The sequence below is a fragment of the Colossoma macropomum genome, unplaced genomic scaffold (assembly GCF_904425465.1).
Source record: "Colossoma macropomum unplaced genomic scaffold, Colossoma_macropomum, whole genome shotgun sequence".
In the NCBI taxonomy this organism is placed as follows: Eukaryota; Metazoa; Chordata; class Actinopteri; order Characiformes; family Serrasalmidae; genus Colossoma; species Colossoma macropomum.
In genome coordinates, this window is record NW_023496040.1 from 23300 (window position 1) to 38744 (window position 15445).

Sequence of the window (15445 nt, forward strand, 5' to 3'; positions counted from 1 at the left end):
CCGAAAAGTGTTTCCTCTACATTTCTGAAAACCGACAATGGTGAAGTGGATAAAAAAAAAATGGACTGGGTGCATGACGTGCACGCATCCCATATGGTCTAGCGGTCAGGATTCCTGGTTTTCACCCAGGCGGCCCGGGTTCGACTCCCGGTATGGGAAGTTGTTTGACCAAAATGTGTAGCGGGCAGAAGTGTCTGTTGCGTCCTTGGGCTTGTTTTGGGTCATGGCAGGCCTATTGCGAGTCCAGCTTGGACGCTGGCATTGGAGCCTGTTGTAAGTAAACTTGGTGTTATACTGACCAACACCTCACCAAGGGGCAAAGCAGGCGGGCCAGTGGCGCAATGGATAACGCGTCTGACTATGGATCAGAAAATTCTAGGTTCGACTCCTGGCTGGCTTGTCTTTGTGTGCTTTTTGACATGCTTCTGAACAAACCTGAAGAGCTGATGTTGATCAAAGTCAAGACATGCGACTGACAAGTAGACCTGCGACACTTGGCTCTCACGCTCATCATGTGTAAGTGAACTCTGATTTGCCTGCTCGTGAAAAGAGACAGAGCACTTCAGAGATTGTTAATTGATTGCCTTAATTTTTTCCATGTATTACTTATCAAGTGCACGGGACACAGCACATCATGGCATTTTACCACGCTTGTGTCTTGCTTGCTGGGCTGTGGAGGCAATGTGAGGCAAGATACACCCTGGACATGTACAGCCAGAAACACTAAACCTGAAAACGTTTTTCATGTTTAAGTGTCCCTCAAAACAAAAAATCAGTAGAAAAAGAATTAGTGGCACAAATCATGTGCTTTCATTCATTCCATGCAACTTTTTATTGTAAGAGACTACATTCATTCTTAAACACATTACTTTTCCAAGTAAAACAGATTTTTGAAACATTTTAGTTTTCGTTAAATAATTGATTTGCTAAAGTGGAACAGAAAAAAGTTTTGTTGACGTTCATGGAATATAATTTCCTTTTCTCCAGTATACATCGTCATACATGAGTATGTACTTAATGAACAATGGTGCAGAAGAGCAGAGGAATCAGCACCTTTTTTTAAAGATCACCTTGAAAAATGGAAACAACTTTTTAAATAAAATACAGTAAGTGAATTTGAAAGTGATGAAGGTTTTTAAGCCAAAAATTTTTGTATCATAGCACATGCTAAACTCATTCCCACTTTAACACTTAATAGAATATGTTCTCCTTCTGCTTAGGTTTGCATATTTTTTTGGTTCAGATTGCTTCATCCTAACGGGAGTTACAACCGAATATTCAGGGCCTTTTTCAAGTGAATCTCCCTGTAGAAACTCTTGCTTACTTTTAGGAGATTTTAGCTGGCAAGCAGTTTATTATGGTCAGAAACTTATTGTGGGCTGCAGCAAGAGTTATGGCAAAAGTTCACTGTTTCTTGGCTGCTGTTGGTAGGTTCTCCAGTATGGCCACTGTTATTGCATGACTTTTCTTCAAATTTGCTTCAAAAAATAGGGCTTGTTTGAGATTGACTGCAGCTCATTTTGATAGGTGGTGAGAGTAGCAAGTTGCAGTTGGGCTAGAAGCTGAGATCTGTCAAACTGAACAGTTTTACTCCAGCAACCCACATGAGCTGGCAGCTCTTTGTTCAATGTTTATGCCTAATGAATCTTTAAACTAGGAATGAGTCAGAATTTTTCAATTTTCAAATAACCATGAGAGTTTAAAAAATCAAAAAGTAAATTAGGAATTTGGTATACAAATTAAGTTGTTTCTAATATTTTACATTTTCATAACAACAATGAGCTGTCTGAACTCTATGCTCCACCAAAGATCAATGAGAAGCCTTACATCTTACATTGCGGTTAACGTTTCTTATCTGTTTAGTCTGAGGAAGGAAACACTGAAGAAGAAGTAAGAAGTAAGAACTAAGAAGATCTGCGCCATGCCACAGTACAAAGTGAAGTTAGTTAAGTGACCCTTATTACTCCCACAACGGGGAAATTTCACCTCCGCATTTTGACCCATCAGACCCATACACACTAGTGATCGCACACACACTAGGCAGTGAGCAGTGGGCAGCCCTATACATGGCGCTGGGGGAGCAGTTAGGGATTAGGTGTTTTGCTCAAGGGCACTTCAGTCATGTACTGTCAGCTCAGGGGATCGAACCAGCAACCTTCCGGTCACAAGGTGGGTTCCCTAAAACTTTCAGCATAATTTGGTGAATTTATCATGTTTAATATCAGTCAACTATCTCTTCACTGTTTTCAATTCACTGTTTTTTGTGATCTGAGGTGATACAAGGTCACACTTCTGGTCCATTTTCTGCCAGCCAAGCGTGCCACAACTGGTCAGGCTGGCAGCCTGCGTCAGCACTGACTCTTTTTGAATGACTGCCCAAAATCAGGCCAAATACATGTTCCCAAATCCATATGCCAGATCTGTACAGACTCTACTATAACAGGGCCAGAAACATCCTAAAATCACTGTGATTTCATTTTTCCTTTACCTAGCTGTACTCAGAGGCCTCCGAAACCTTCAGAAACAGAATCCTCAGGTTATCACACTCCTCATTCAAAGATTTGCCTACTCCACTCTTGTGATTCTAAACGTAACATTGGCCGAGTTGGTCAGAAGAACTTGTGTTAACCTAGGAGGAGTTAAAGAGTTTAAACTCTAAAAGAGAAAATTAGTTCCAGCATCTTTTAGTTTAGAATGCAGTGAGCTGAATGAAGACAGTGAGCTAGTTAGCCCAGTATCTCATACCAACTGCTAGCACAGAGTTTTAATGAGTGTAACTGCTCAGCTGTCATTACTTAACACAGTTAGCTCAATTTCTCACGGGGACCACCAGTGAGAAACCTGCTCCATGTAAGTAGAAGGATGGAGCAGGCAAGGCTTTTAGTTCAGTTTAAAATTCGTTCTACTTCATAACAAAAGGATCATGTTTAACATACGTCATAATTTTCTGTTTATACATTTCTCTTGTAAAATCGTATAAACTAGCACCGTAGGGCTTTGCTTTTTACTTCCTGCCCTCCATCTGGATTTTACACGTGATCAGAATCATGTGTCTGTAGACAATGTATTAGAGATTGTAGTACATCTGTTTTTTTTCTATAATTTGTTTACTTCTTAATCAAACATCAGGACCACCAAATAGGTATTATTTGGGAGGTGGTTTCCTTCTCAGCACTGTGGTGATATTGACATGGTATTTGTATGTTATTGAGGGTTGTGTTGGTACAAGTGGATCAGAAATGGCAATGCTGCTGGAGTTTTAAACAGTGTGTCCATTCACTGTGTCCAATTATATACCTACCTTGTTAGTCCTTTTAGAGATAAAGTTAGAGATGTATGCTCATCTGTTGCTGCCCAGTTGTTAGTTATCCTGTAGTCTTTCATCAGTGTCCACAGGACATTGCCCACAGGCCGCTGTCGGCTGGATGTTTATTCTCAGACCAGCAGATACACTTAAGTCTTTAAAGACTGCAACACCACCCATATTACCATATCAGTCACCATATCATATAAGACAATTAAAGCAGTTGTTTTCAAATGATTTCTAGTGTTGTCTTTGATATTCATGCATGCAGACAGGTAAAAACAGGTGAGCTTTAAAAATTGGTGACTTATACAAAGCAGTATGGTGCATACTGGCTTAATATATGATAATGCACATTATGTTCCTAAAACTGCACCAGACTATTGATTGTTCAGCTGCTATGTCCACTGCTGCTAATTCACTTTTGAAAACAAACCAAAATTAAAATGTGATTCAACCTTGATTCACAACACTGACTCAACCATGAATAAACTAGGAATGCCGGATGGGGTGCCTGACATACGGGCCATTTAAAGCCATAACATGGCGGATGTAGGGCAAGTAAATGGTATGGCCCTGATCTGGCAAACACCTGGCCCATTTAAGGTGAAGGTGAAGGTAAATCCTTTGGCCCTAATTTGGCCCTGATTTGGTCCAGAACACACCTGACAACACAAAACGCTTGCAGGGCGGAGAGATACATGCAGGGCGTTGGAAAAAATAGTACCCACAGAAAACGTATTTTTTAAATTTAGCAGTATTTTACCATTATCAGTGTGGCGTATAAAAACTTGGAAATTCACTGGTCATTTTGGATAGCCTGCCCTGCGATGGACTTGCGACCTGTCCAGGATGTATCCTGCCTTCCGCCCAATGACAGCTGGGATAGGCTCCAGCACCAGAAGGATAAGCGGTTTAGATGATGTATGTATGTATGTATGTATGTATGTATGTATTTTGGATAGCCGATAAAATAGTGATATTTGTGGCGTAGACATAACGTATCGACGTCTGGTTCGTAGTACTGCAATGGTGAACAAATTTGACTCAGTAAATTTCTCTAGAAAGGCGCATTTCAAAACTGAATTATTGAATGATTAAGTAATTCGTAAAATCGGTGGAGTTCCCCTTTAAAAGTCCTGTATTCCAAATGTTAGTCGAATAATTTTCTAAAAATACCTTACAAAATTCGAATAGCACATTTCACTTAAACGCCCACACCTACTGTAGGCTGTAAATCTCTCATCATTGTATCTATTCAGATACAATTATTTTAAAAACTTATTTTTTTTTTAATTAAAATGTTACGTTAATCAGGTTTGTCAAAGCTTCTTTTCGTAGTGTGGTAATTGATTAATAATACAGTTCAAAAACTGGAAATAATTTTACATATAAATTACATTCTGTATACAAGATATGCTTTTTTATTTTGCAAGACTCATCTGATGTTTTGACTCGTTTATATTTATTTATTTGTTTCTTTATTAATTTGATTGTTTGTTTGTTTTTTTTGCCAAAGCACGTTGCGAAAAATTGTTAAGAAAAGGACGTTTTAAGTACAACTTTTATTTTGAAATGTGTGCCGTACGTGTGCACGTTGCTTTTGCTGCTCGCTGTTCACGAAGTAGCAGTTTACGGCTCGGTTTTGTTCACGGTATTATTCGTTAAAGACCGAAGCTCTGTCGAATAAACGCTTTTTAAAATCCATTACTGTTATTAACCGTGCTAGGGGTAGTTTTATACCGATATCTGAGGACTACGGTGACAATCTCCGGAGAAAACAGTCTATTCTGGTAGCTGCAGTCTGTCTGTGTGTTAACCAGAGTAGTTGGCTGAAGTACTCATCAGCCGTAAACCAGCCGCTGTACTTGAGCTACATCAGCATTTGTTATTTCTAGGGAAATGCCAACGTGCTGGCTTGTTAGTGAAGATGACAGACACAAACCCATTCTGCTTCCTCACCAACAAGCTCTGATTTTGGGTCGAGGCCCAGAAACTAAGATTAAGGACCAGAAGTGCTCCAGAAATCAAGGTAACATCTCACTTCAGAAACTAAAGACAGTTTACAGGTGCTATAAACTACAAACCAAGTCCATTACACTCCATTACAAACGATTGTTCTTCGAGGGGTCTGTAGTAAAGGAAATGGTTCTTTTTAGAACGATGAGTTGTGTGTAGAACCGTTTGCATGCTTAAATGGTTCTTGCATGGCGAAATAGTTCTTCACATTTGTGGAGAATGTGTTCTGTAAGGTTCTGTATATAACCTTTTTTGAAAATGGTTCTCTGTGGCACCTAAAAGGGTACTTCTGTTGTTACGAACTATCCATCATAATCACAGAACAATTTTCAAAAAGGATGTACATAGAACCATATACAGCACATTCTCCATCAATCTGAAGAATAATTTCACCATGCAAAGAACCATTTAAGCATGAAATTGTTCTGTATAGAACTCATTGAAGAACACTTAAGACCAGTCTTTTTAATTCTACATGTAATATTTAATGCTACCAACGGATTTGTGGGATTTGTGTACTTTCTCCACCAGTCAGAACCTACATGCTGTTGACCAGAGATAGAGAAGCTTAAAATGATCTTTAATCATTTAAAAGATGTACAAGTAGCTATCAAAACCCAACTTGAGTAAAATAAATAGATAAATGAGTAAATAAAAAAGTACAACCCTGTGATGTTATTTCGCGATAACACACTCCCTCTCGTGTTCTATTGCTTAAATAACAACAGAATATATGATTTGCACATCATTGCAAAGGCTATATTTAATTGAAAATAGTACAAAGACAACATATCAAATGTTGAAACTGAGGATTTTATCTATTTTTTTTTTAAAGTATATGCCCTTTTTGAATTGTCAGCAACGTGTTTCATGAAAGTTGGGACGGGGGCATGTTTACCACTGTGTTGCATCACCTCTTCTTCTAACAACACTCTTAAGTGTTTGGGAACTGAGGAGACCAGTTGTTGTAGTTTGGAAAGTGAAATGTTTTCCCTTTCTTACTTGATCTAGGATTTCAGCTGCTCAACAGTTCGGAGCCTCCTTTGTTGTATTTTTTATTTCATAGTTCACCAAATATTTTCAATGGTTATCACCCAGACTCTTTTACTACAGAGTCATGCTATTGTAATGTGTGCAGAATGTGGTTTGGCATTTTCTTGCAAAAATAAGCAAGGACTTCCTAGGAAAAGCTGTCAGCTGGATGGCAGCATATGTTGGCAAAACCTTTAAATATCGTTCAGTATTAATGGTGCCTTCACAGATGTGCAAGTCACCCGATGTGCACTAATGCACCCCATACCATCATGGATGCTGACTTTTAAACTGTGTACTGATAACAAGCTGACTGGTCTTTAGCCCAGAAGATGCGGCATCCATTATTTTCTAAAAGAATTTCGATTTTTGATTTTTTTTGGACCACATAACACTTTTACACTTCTCCTCAGTCCATCTTAAATGAGCTTGGGCCCCAGAGAACGCAGCAGCGTTTCTAGATCCTGTTTCTATGTTTTTTGTTCTTTATGTTAGAGTTTTAACTTGGTGGATGCAGCAATGAACTGTGTCCACAGGTGATGGTTTTCAGACGGGTTCCTGAGACCATATAGTAATTTCCACTACAGAATCATGTCTGTTTTTAATGCTGTGCTGCCTGAGAGCCCAAAGATCACGGCCAGCTAGTATTGGTTTTCAGCCTTGTCCCTTACATAGAGAGATTTGTCTGGATTCTCTGAATCTTTTAATGATGTTATGTATATATTATGAGATTATGAAATTCCTAAGTTCTTTGCTGTTGTATGTTGAGAAACATTATTTTTGAATTGTTGCACTACTTGCTTACGCAACCCTTCAGATAGTGGTGAACCCCTCTCCATCTTTTGAAAGCCTCTCTGGGATGCTCTTTTTTACCCAATCATGTCACTGACCTGCTGTCAAATAACCACCAGGTGTTTTTTAGCGTTACACAACGTCTTCTGTTGCCCAATCTCAGCTTTTTTTTTAACGTGTTGCTGGCGTCAAGTTCAAAATGGGCATGTTTCAATGTCAGTTTCAACATTTGTTGTTCAGCATGTTGTTTTTGTACTGTTTTCAGTTAAATAAGGTTTAAATGATTTGCGCATTGTTGCATGCGCAAATCATTTGAACCTGTTTTCATTTACATTTTGCATAGAGTCCCAACTTTATTGAAAACGGGGTTGCACACACCTTTCTGCCCTGTCCATTCATTCAAGGTAGAGACCTATAAAGTTTTGCATTATTTTGTAGTCAGAGAAGTAGGTAGCGGCACGGTGATTTTTGAGAATGCCATTCCTTTTTCCCCAGCTTAGATCCAGATTTCCTGGGCATGTTGTCTACCACAAACAGCACAGTTTCAGAGATCTATTAAGAATGTTTCAGTCCAGACTGCTTTCTGAATGAGGCAGCCAGTCAGAACCAAGGTCATTTACATATGCCATTCTTAAGGATCACAGTATCAAAAACAGCCTGTTTAATTCCAAGCAATAAAGAATGGATAGAAAATGGTAATGTAAAATGAATTATGAGTATTTTAGTAAATAAAACCACATAAATGTCCTAAGTGGACTAAAAGAAAGATGTACGATAGGGGCTGTTCTTTTGTGGTACTTTTGGTATACTTATACCTTCCAAAGATCCATATTTTAATACTGTTACCTTCCATTTGTATTATTGATAGGTAATGTCAGGGATAGTAGGACTTGTAAGGCTAGTTGCTTTATTTTTGACTATGGCTAGTGGTTAATGAGCTCAGTCATCTTAATTAATACCAGTTTGATCTGTGGCTGTCATATCAAGTCATCACCATATTACATTTCTGCACCCTCACAGTTGAACTGAGAGCTGATTGCAACCGAGGATTTGTCACTGTGAAGCAGGTTAGTATATGCTTAGCCATTTTTGCATATAAAGCCAATGAAAACATTTTCCATTAACATAATGTTTTTACTTATCAAACAGTAATATAATAATTAAATGTAGGAACTCTTACTATTGTTGTGGTTGTATTGTTTTACAGTTAGGTACCAACCCTACAAGTGTGGAAAATGTCGTTGTGGGTAAAGGCAATCAGGTAAATTGTCCAGTGGCTGGGAATTTTGTGCCACCGGACTATGCAGTTAGGCACCTTCAAACACTACACATATTTTATGTTCACTTGTATGTGAACATAAAAAGGGAACACAGTTCCCTTTATTCATCAGAGTTGTGTGTGGTCAAATTCAGTTGTAATATTTTAACAACTTCAGAAATGCTTGAGTTGCTCCTACATCATCAAAATCATTACCAACATTAAAAAATATTTGTAATAAGATTACAAACTGTTGATGGTGATGATAAAAATAATAGCTACGAAATGATAGGTTGGAATATAGTCAAAATGTAATTGGAAATGTGAATTGAAATTTACAGGATCTTAGTCTTTAAATTGTGAAGTAGGTACAAATAGAAATCAGCCTGAAAATCAGGCATGCTATCATGGCAGATTTAGCGGTCTGAAAACAATGCTTGTGCTCGCAAAATAGTGTTTCATGACTGGGCAGATTTTTTAAATGGAGAACAAGCTATTTCTCATTAGTCTGCTCAGTGCTTTCCTATTTTTTGCATGAACTGGGATGTGCTTCATGTAAGTGATATGTATATGGAGCCAAATTGGGGCATGTCATTTGCAAATGATAAACAAGGTACTAGTGGTGCAGTAGTTTTGATTTTGTTTGTTGTGCAGATTTGTCAGTTATATTTATTTGTGAATGTCAATTTGTTACTTGTGCTGATTAATGAGTTATGTCTGCTCGTCAGTAGTTTCGATTTTGTTGGTTGTGCTGATTAGTCAGTTGTGTCGTTCGTCAGTAGCGTTGATTTGTTAGTTAGGCTCATTATTCTTAGGGATGTGTATTCCAGATTTTGATATTTGCAGGGCAGGAAAAAAAAGAACAAAAACAAAAAAAAATAATGTGGGACTGTACAAGTGACAGCACTGGTGCTGCATAAAAATACAGCAGCACTACTGCTTTGGTAGTTTTTATCAGACGGCCTTTTCTCCTCAGTGGATGCTGTGACAACATGGTATTTGTCAGAGAAATATATTTTCATTGTTTCTAGACCAGCTAACATCAGCTAGAGTAGTTAGTGGCAAAGCCTCTGCCTTCTTAGCTATATCCTTAACAACGCATCCTTGGTAGTCTGCCCATATGCAGACATTTGTGTTTGAGTAGCAAAGTGTAACATACTTAGTCGCAGTACAAGCAAAACCATCACATTTCACTGCATTGTTAGCCTGTATTCCTCTGTCTTCCTATAATGAAATATAGCAAATAACCAAATAATGATTTCAGTATTCAAATACTGGCAGCTCAAACCGTATTCGTACACCCCTACACATCCCTGATTCATCAGTTGTGCTGATTCGTCATTTGTCAATTGTACAGTTTCCACAGTTTGACAGTTCATCAGTTGTGTTGATTCCTCAGTTGTTGTTATTGACCAGTTATGCCGATTTGTCAGTTGTGCTTATTGACCAGTTGTATGGATTCGTCAGTTGTGCGTATTCGTCAGTTGTGTTTATCAGTTGTGTTCATATCACCTCTCATTTCATTGTCATATGACAGTTTAATGAATCAGGTGCAGAGTGGTCCATGCGTCATTCTGGGCACTCAAATTTGTGCTTGTTTCTATGCAACTTTGATGAATATGGGCCATTGTAACAATGATATACACAGAAATATCCCCTATGCTATTCAGTAACTGATACTGTTGTACAGGTTGCTGGCCATAACAGCCTACCAACGGCATTTCCCTCACCTCTACAACCAGGTGCCTCTAAAGAAAGGACAGAAGCTCTGCATGGTCAACCAGCTTTATCCATACACAGTACGGTTTACTGAAGATACATCCACATTTGGTTCTACTGGAGAAGGAAACAAGCCAGTGAAAAGACCCTACCAGAAAGATTCTCATGGAGATGAAAAAGAGAAAGAGAGTCCAGCCTTTAAAATGTCAACACCATCCCACACAGAACAAGCATCAAACGGTGCATCTGTGGCAGAAAAAGCAACACCACAAAAGGCAGTGAGTTTCTTTTGAGCATTTTGCAAAATTTAAAGCTGAATTTTTAGTTTTTAACTGTACCAAATCACTTAAACTTGAACCACAGCATTCATTTTCTGTGCTGTTTCTGTGTTTCTGTTGCTCAAGTTAATTTTTACACTCTGCTCGTATAAATTGAATGAAATAAAGCATTTTTACTACCTCTGTTTACTACCTCTTCACAGACTCGCTGTTTTTTGAGCTGAAAGATATGAGCAGCAATAGGCTAGGATATTAACATCAGCTGAGGCATCTTATTATCGTATCTCTGTTTACCTAAAAGACTGGCTGCCAGAATAGCCAAGCACTGCTGTGCATTGACTCGGATTTTTAGGCGCTGTGAGTAATAGTTGTAAGAGTCCGTGGCCTGAGTTGCCATTTGCCTTGGTCATTTTAGTAAACCACAAACTGGCCATCAGCTGAATTTGTACAAATTTTTCATTTTGATATGTTTCACAAATATCCACCATTAATAACAAAACTGAACTTATTTGGTCGGACAGAACCAACCGAATCAAATCACATTTTGCAGGAATTAGTCATCTATAACGTTACATTGCAGTAGCTTCAGGCATAACCAAAGCCTGAAGAAGATGAAGGTCAGCGGGATTGATGGATCAGAGGGATTGAATGATAAAAATCTTCAGTCCGGCTGACTATATTCTGTAAAATGAAGATTGCTTCACATCATTCCCTAGTTTGACTGGTGTAAGTAATGTAGTCACTTCCCAGCAAATCATATTTAGGAGCTCAGGGATTTACACTTCTGTCATGAGAGTGAACAATTGAAGTGTCTTCAGGAGGTTTTGCACTGGTTGTAGACTGTTTACTGTCGCTATCGCTGTATCTGTGTAGTTTCACACCATGTCTCTGAACATTATTTTCCACAGGAACCTGCAGGCCATTGGAGTCAAGGTCTAAAAGTCTCAATGCAGGACCCAAAGATGCAGGTACGGTGCAAGACAAGTTTAACTCAGCAAGCTTAGATTGACCATTCAACCTGAATTGTTGAAGACAGTGATGGAAATAAGTTCATAACAAAAATTAAATGTGTTTCTCATCGACCACAGTGATTCCTGACAAAAAAAACCCTGAGAGTCGGACAATTAAACAGTTTCTGCAGCCTTTGAGTACCACGCTTGAGAGCTGGAATCTAACAGAAAACATAAAATGACTTTTGGGGCCATAGAGTTATTCCTTCTCAAATACCAATAATATAGGGGAGCATGGGGCGCAAACTAATGCAGGGGAAAATGTAATATTATATTTTGTGTAGTAGAATAGTTTCAGGTAGAATGTGCTTTTGATCCCCCTCTCATATTCTTATAGCAAAGTTACCTGCAAATTTTCATAGCAGTCGGACAGATATTTCTCAAGATTCACCCTGAAGACTGTTTTTGTATCATAAATGTTGCTTTTTTTTATTATACATCTTTTGTGACTGTTGAAATGTATGTATAAGTCACAGAATTTAAAACTTTATTTTATTTGCTCTCAGGGTGGTTATAATATTGTATCATTTTAAAGCATCTAAATAACTCACAATGAGAGCTTGCCAAGCTAAAGGAGAGCCCCATACGAAGATGTTAGTTTAAACGCGCTGTTCCAACTGAGTCCCTTGCAGTAATCAAAGAGAGCAGTCCATATAACCACATAGAAATTCAAGACACTTTTTAGCCAATAACACTTCAGCTACTCATGAGGAAAACTGCAGCTTTTGCACTGCTCCCACTTTTGGCACAAACAAAATGTTAGGTTGTGCCCTGCTGCCTGCTAACAAGTTAATACATTAGCTATAAATATTATCAGTGATGACATTGTACATTGTAGGTCAAGACACTGCATTACATCATTAGGAAAGTACATTTGAAGCAAAGTGCACATTTGAAGTTATTACATTATTGGGTTCTTCATGCATCTATTTTTGTCCCCAGGTGTATAAAGATGAGAAGGTAGTGGTGATCAAGGATAAATACCCAAAGGCACGGTATCATTGGCTGGTGCTGCCGTGGGAGTCGATCTCGAGTCTGAAAGCTCTGAGGGCAGACCACTGTGAGCTACTAAAACACATGCAGACAGTGGGGGACAGGATGATAAAGCAGTGCCCCGACGCCCAGAAACTGCGCTTCCGCCAAGGCTATCATGCCATACCCAGTATGAGGTCAGTAAGGATCCTTCATTATTACATTTAGGGTATTTTAATTACTTTTATTCTAGTAGTGAGTGATTTATTGGGTAGAAAAGGAACACTTATTACAGTTTTCCCAAAGAATTGTGCATTGATAGCTATAAGCCATGAGTTACCACAGTTTAGGGATGTTTTAGGCACGATACAAAGCAGAGTTCATTTTTAATAAATTGACACAGTTAATTTAGAATTGAATTGCAGTTTTAAACTTGGCGTAGATCATATTTTAGAATCAGAACTAGCATTTGTATATCACCGTGATCTGCTTTAATAAGGTTTAACAAATCATGCTGGTTCCTCGTTCTTACCTTTGCATTTGCAGTCATATTCACCTGCATGTGATAAGCCAAGACTTCGACTCTTCTTGTCTGAAGAACAAAAAACACTGGAATTCATTCACCACTGACTACTTCATCGACTCTCAGGGTGAGTAAGAGCTCTGTTCAGAACGTTAATAGAACAGTCACTTTGTTTCAGACTGAACCTGAAGTGTAAGTACTTCAAGAAGGCTGACATTTTGAAAATTAATTGAAAAAAATGCTGCTTAACATGTGTTCACTCTGTATTTAATGACAGGCATTGAAATAACTTCATTAATTCTTAAACATTCCTTATTTTGGATACACACGTTGAAATCAAACACTCAACAAAAACATGAAAAAATTTTCCAAAGAGTTCTGACAAAACAGTGAAGAAACAAATTTAGGGTATGGCTATATTTTGTAAAAGTTTTTCCTACTTCCAGTTTTGTGGACCCACTGCAACAAACTGTGGTAATACATTTTCCACATGAGCTATGAGCCCATGAGTTTCTAAGTGTGTCAAAGAAATTAAATTGACACAATTTTCCCCTTCACGTAAAACATAATTCAAGAGACGCTTGGGGTCTGAAGTTATGAGGCTGAGAAGCAATGAATGCTTAGGCTATTTTGATTTGGCGTAGTTTGATTTAGGCATGCTGTTTGCACAGTGGATGAAATCTTCCATTACTACTTAGCTACAATAGTAGTAGCTCCAGTGAAAAACTGAAGAAGCAAATTTTAGACACCAAACATGTCTTGGCTGAATAACTACATTTTAGGTCAAGGGAAAATGGAGTATATTAGTATATTATTTTTTGCCAAACTGTCATTAAGGCTGGAAGCATGAGCTGCTTTCCTCAATACTTTGTAGGCAAGCAAGTAAAGTCTATATGAAGAAGGATGCCATTTTGACTCTAATATTGGATGTTTCCTTTGTAGAAATCATTGCTATGTTGGAGCGAGATGGAAAAGTGAGCGTGAAAGAAGGCGTGGGTGAGCAGTTGAAGCTGCCGTTGCGTTGCCATGTTTGCCGCAAAGAGCAAGCTACAATACCGAAGCTGAAGGACCATCTCAAAATTCATTTGCCTTCCTGAAACTTTCCCAAGCCAGTCAAAGTTCTGTTGAAAAGAAGAGACCTGCACTATATGTAGCTATACATAAATAATGGAGAGTTTTAAAGTAATGTTTATTTGCTTTATAGATAAATGGTCCTGTACCTGTAATACTCCAATAAGGCATTTAAGGGTTCCTAGTGTTTGGTTACATTAGCATTGTTGCTTAGTATTCTGCTTTACAGTTTGTCAGTATGTATATAATTAGACCCTAACTGAATTAAAATGTTTTCATTTACAATTTTTTTCCTTGTCCCTAACACTTTAATTAACATACAATAAGTACTGAATAATGTTTTCAGCACAGTATGGCACAACTCAGATATCAGGTTTCCTTCACTTAGTCAAAACAGCCATGAAGTTCGGGAGACATTTCTGAGGAGATTAGATACAAGATAATCCATTTGCGTTAGAAAGGAGAAAGTCAGGAAAATGAGTGGGGGTAAAAGGAGTTTTCAAAACTGGAATTAATTTCCTTTAAAAAGATACAGAGAAAAAGGGATTCCATCAACCGGACCTTGTAGACCACCAAAACTGTCTGCATCATCTTTGAGAAGAGATAAAAACAAGCACCACTCTTGCTTCTGATAAAATCCACAGGTGTTTCTGTCCATCCTTCCACTGTGAGAAGACAATTCAGCACTATGGGTCTGAAAAGGTGTGTTGTTGTTGTTAAAACGCCTTTACTGATAAAAGGAAAAAGATTATCTTGTAAATCAAACAAAATACTGATGTTTTCATAAAGGGCAAAGACAAAGGGAGAACATTTTAAATACTGAGAAGTGCTGGAAAAAAATTTTTTTATCAAGGCTTATGTGTAATTTTATGTTTTTCCATGATGCTGAAAAAGGAACATCTTGCACTTAATGCTGTTTTTAATGAAAATTGAGTATCACACCAAAAAAGCAGAGACAACATTTTTTAGTGTTTTTAAAAACATTGATGTACACAAGTTTTTATACATTTTCTTGTTAATTTCTATGCTTATAAATATGAAAATGAGCATGTATTACAACCAGTGACAGAAGCCCCAGTTTCTGACAATATGTGTCTGGTGCATCAAGTTTATTACCAGCTTATGTAGGCTTTTTTGTTCCTATAATATTACAAATACTTCCTAAGTCTTAACCCACATTAATTACTACAACTGTGTTGCTTTGGATCTTTGTTAAAAATGCCACTGATGTAGGTCATAAACCTTTAACCACTTGACACAATGTCTCACTTTCTAATGGAAACTGTTGAAAGCTTAAAGGACCTTCTACAGCATTTAATTTTGTTTATACTTTTTTTCAGCATGGATTCAGCGTTGCAAACTAAAACGCTTTTCAGTCTTTTGCCCATATATATGTAACAGTTACCTAGGACTATTAATATTCCCATGATCTATTTTCCATACTCTGCTAATGTACAAGTCATTTCT

The 15445-nt window shown here is 37.9% G+C and overlaps 1 protein-coding gene and 1 non-coding gene across 3 annotated transcripts; both read left to right on the plus strand.

Annotated features, from left to right (window-relative positions):
* The first annotated feature begins 87 nt into the window (after window positions 1-87).
* Window positions 88-159, plus strand: trnae-uuc. Its single transcript has one exon. It is a non-coding gene; the product is annotated as a tRNA-Glu (tRNA).
* Window positions 160-4874: 4715 nt separating this feature from the next.
* Window positions 4875-14266, plus strand: aptx (aprataxin). Of its 2 annotated transcripts, none has more exons than XM_036564769.1 (8): window positions 4875-5336; window positions 8168-8214; window positions 8355-8408; window positions 10148-10402; window positions 11311-11370; window positions 12355-12581; window positions 12931-13034; window positions 13850-14266. In XM_036564769.1, the coding sequence occupies exons 1-8, from the start codon at window positions 5207-5209 to the stop codon at window positions 14002-14004; spliced, it is 1032 nt and encodes a 343-aa protein (XP_036420662.1). In that variant the 5' UTR covers window positions 4875-5206; the 3' UTR covers window positions 14005-14266. The 2 variants fall into 2 exon arrangements, with proteins under 2 accessions (XP_036420662.1, XP_036420664.1); XM_036564771.1 differs by having other exon boundaries at window positions 5236-5336; window positions 10096-10402.
* Window positions 14267-15445: the final 1179 nt, after the last annotated feature.

What these genes read in the sequence shown, in the direction of transcription:
- aptx (XM_036564769.1), top strand. Translation starts at nt 5,207, where the DNA reads ATGCCAACGTGCTGGCTTGTTAGTGAAGATGACAGACACAAACCCATT. An exon ending in GAAGTGCTCCAGAAATCAAG is followed by an intron (nt 5,337 to 8,167) that starts GTAACATCTCAC and finishes GCACCCTCACAG; the next exon opens with TTGAACTGAGAGCTGATTGC. An exon ending in CTACTTCATCGACTCTCAGG is followed by an intron (nt 13,035 to 13,849) that starts GTGAGTAAGAGC and finishes TTTCCTTTGTAG; the next exon opens with AAATCATTGCTATGTTGGAG.